The sequence below is a fragment of the Plasmodium reichenowi genome, chromosome 13, assembly GCF_001601855.1.
Source record: "Plasmodium reichenowi strain SY57 chromosome 13, whole genome shotgun sequence".
Lineage (NCBI taxonomy): Eukaryota > Apicomplexa > Aconoidasida > Haemosporida > Plasmodiidae > Plasmodium > Plasmodium reichenowi.
Genome location: NC_033658.1, coordinates 479,896 through 484,131, shown reverse-complemented (window position 1 = coordinate 484,131; position 4,236 = coordinate 479,896). Strand labels below are relative to the sequence as shown.

At 14.6% G+C, this 4,236-nt stretch overlaps 1 protein-coding gene across 1 annotated transcript; it reads left to right on the top strand.

Annotated features, from left to right (window-relative positions):
* Positions 1 to 2,864: 2,864 nt before the first annotated feature.
* PRSY57_1311500 (hypothetical protein) lies at positions 2,865 to 3,062 on the top strand (the record flags this gene model as incomplete). Its single annotated transcript, XM_012909051.1, has 1 exon — positions 2,865 to 3,062. One exon carries the CDS (start codon positions 2,865 to 2,867, stop codon positions 3,060 to 3,062), a length of 198 nt encoding a protein of 65 aa, XP_012764505.1.
* Positions 3,063 to 4,236: the final 1,174 nt, after the last annotated feature.

Genomic DNA, 4,236 nt, shown 5'->3' with positions numbered 1-4,236 from the left:
TTTCAAAAAAAAAAAAAATTTAAAAAATTAAAATATTTAATTTAAATTATATATCAAAATATATATATATATATATATATATATATATATATATATATATATATATATATTTATATGCTTTTAATTTATAAACATTTGAATTATATTCTTTTTTCAAATTTAATCATAACACACATTCACATATGAATTAAAATATTATATCATACTGAAAAGTATCATATAAGCAAAAAGATTTGTCAACACATATATATATAAATATATTTTAATATAATTTTACATCTCAAATAAATTTTATTATATTTATCATATTTGTGCAAAATGAATAGGAGAAAATATGGAAAACATGGAAAAAAAAAAAATTTACATTTTTATCAAATACAATACAAATTTTTTATTAATTTTATTTTATTATTATTTTTTTAAATATATATATATATATATATATATATATATGTGTATATAAAATATTGTATAATGAATTATTATATATATATATATTTTTTTTTTTCATTTTTAAAGTATATACTTATTTTTTCCATGTTAAATATATAAAAAGTCTTAATTTATATTCAATTGACGCATACATATATATATATATATAATATATATGAGTGTATAAAAATATTAATTATTATAATTTTTTTAATATGTATTATAAAAAAAAAATAAATAATTTAATATTTCTACAAGGAAAAAATGAAAAAAAAAAAAGAAGAAAGAAACAATGGAAAATAATTTGTATATATTTCCACGTTTTCACTTTATTCTATATATATATAATTTTTTATTGTATTCCATAATTTTGTAATACTTTTGTTAGGTGTATGACAAAAAAATATATTAATTTATAAAAGTTAAAATTTATATATCCTTATATATATATATATATATAAATATATTAATTCAGGAAAAAAAAATATATTTTATTTTTATTATTTTTTAAATAGAAAAAAAATAACCCTTAATTATTGCTACACTTATGTGTATGCAAATATATATGTATATATGTATATATATATATATATATATATATATATAATGGAAAATTTAAATGAATTATAAAATTATAATTCTGCGAAATAATATATTTTCTTAAAAAATAAATGAATAACCAATATTATATGAAAATATCGTTATTTGTTGTAATTAGGTACAAAATGAAATATATGCATACCTATATTATATTTTGCTATAGTTAAATACGAATTATTAGATAATATATATATATATATATACATTTATAGGAATATATTATACCAATAAAATAAATAGAATAAAAAAAAAAAAAAAATCTTATAAAATTATTTATTTAATATATTCTTAATTAATATGTTATACTCTTTTTGTATTTTTTAAATTCGTCTTAATATAAGAAAATATTTTATATATCATTACATATACTTCTCTAAAAGTATGAATGAATTAAAACTTCCACATAATTTTAATTTATATATATATATATGAGTATGCTCAAATGTGTAAGAGTTGAAGATCATGTTATATTTTATTAATTTTTTATTCATAATTATATTTTCATTTATTTAATTCTATATATTATATATTTTTTAACTGTAATAATTTTAAACACACAATTCTTATATATGTTATCATATTTATTTTTCATATATGAAATGTAACAATAGTTTATTATGTATTTTAAATGTACATAGAGAGAACTATTAAATTTACTTAATTGGATTATGTAACATATTTATATATATATATATATATATATATATTGATATATAGTATTCTATACAACACATAAGATAAAAAAATAAATTAAATGAATGGAAAAAAAAAAAAAAAAAAAAAAACACAAAAAAGAAAGAAAAACAGATCATCGTTTTTTAAATATGCTTTATGATTTATAATCATGCTTTTCTTTTTTCATTTAATTTAAAAGTGTCTTTAATAATTTCGTACCCATAAATTTTGAAAAATTAACAGCTATTTTTCTAGCTAAATATAACAAGGTTTATATGCATGCAAACATAACCAAAAAAAATTAAAACAAAAAAAAATAACATTAATGAATAAAACAGAAAAAACAGAATAAAATAAAATAAAATAAAACAAAATAAAACAAAACAAAACATCTTATAAATTATATAATTTTATAAAAAAAAATAAAATTATTTACAAAAATAAAAAAAAATTTAATTAAAGAACAAAGACAAACTCTTTTATATATTAAATATTTATATATAATATGTACATATATATATATATATTTTTATATATATGAAAACATTCACATTTGTTCATATTTCTCATAAGTTTACTTACTGTGCATTTTAAGATCATAAATTTATTGATTCAAATTAAAATATCAATTAAAACTATAGTTATATTAAAAAAAACAAAATCGAGGTTTGTTAAAAATAGAAGACATATTTATAAAACACATATACATATATATATATTATATACATATGTACCTTGAATTTATAAATATTTGTTTATTATATTTTCATTCAAAGATTATATGCTTCTCCAAAAAAACAAGAAAAAAAAAAAAATTGCAGTGTTATAATATATAATGTTTCTCTTTATTATTATTTTTATATTTTTTAAATTATATAAATAATAATTATTATGTTATAAAATTTATCTATTTTCCATAATAATAATTATATTTTTCTTATAAATTTTTCTATATTTTTTGCAACTTACAGGAATTATTGACTTTTAAATTAAATATTTAAGATATAGGATTCTTTATATACATATTTTATTTTTAAGTAAGAAAAAGGAATAGATGTATATGAAGGAATATTACATATAATGATAAATGTGAACATTAAAATATTCATGTATTGTTATTTATTTATTTATTAATGCTTCTTTTATACCAGGAAATAATGGAAACGATAATATCTCCAGTAATTACTTTACAACAAGCCCCTGTCGTTTATACAACGACATATAGAGTTGTACCACAAACAGTTGTATACACCTTTCCAAATAATATCCCTGTCGTTAAAAATATACATGTGGTTCCTGCACAACAATTATGTCTTAGTTACGCCTATACTTCACCAGTTACTGTAATAATATAATTTTTGAATAATGAAGATAATGGAATGAAATAAAATTAAAATGAATATGATTTTACGTATTTTATATATTCAACGATATTGATTTCTAAAATAGTTAATAATCATATAAAAACAAAATTTCCTTCTACATATGAGATTATTGAGAAGGAAAGGGAAATAATAAGCACATGAAGAATTTCTTTAAAAATCAATTTTTAATTCCTTTTTATTATCCTATATTTATATCCAACTATTCATATCTACATTTGTATATTTATGTAGAATTTTACAAAGTTTTCTATATTTTTTTCGTTTAATGTTTCTTTTTTAAATAAATTCATTCTAAATATAACATTTTATGCCTATAATATATATATATATATATATATATATATATATATATATATATATATATATATATATAATATTTAATTCCATTTATGTATTCAATTTATTATTATACATATTTGAATAAATTTGTTTTTTAATTTTCATAAATAATAATTAAAAAATTTTTTCGTTAAAAATTTTTTTTTTTTTTTTACTTTGAATTCATATATATATGTAATTAAAATGATATAACAAAATCCCTAAAGAGCGTATGCATATTTATTTCACTTTTTGTCTGCACTAAAATTTTATGGTATTTTTATTTATATATATGTATACATATATACATATACATATGTATATAAAAAAAACATAATTTATGTTATATATTTAATATATATTTAAGTATATATGAGATATCCAAAATAAATTTAAATAAAAAAATATATATGTATATTTGCTTTTATACAAGAGGTTATACCTACATAATATTTTATGATTTTTATTACATACATTAGTATTATACTTTTTATATATAACAATTTAAAATTTATTATTTTACATTTTAAGAATATTATCAGTGATTCAATGCTTTTTTATAAATATAAATATTGTAACATATATAAATATTGAATTTAAATGGGACATAAAGTACAATTTTTTATAAGATTAAACAATATTAAACGTCAATCATATAGCAATGTTAAAATAAAATAAAAAGAAAAAAAAAGAAAGAAAAAAAAAAAAAAAAAAAGAAAAAAAAAAAAACAAAAAAACTATTTAAAAAAAAAAAATTAAAAAAAAATTTACAATTTAATAAAAAAAAAAAAAAAAAAAAAAAAAAAAAAATAATTCGTCTTTTCTA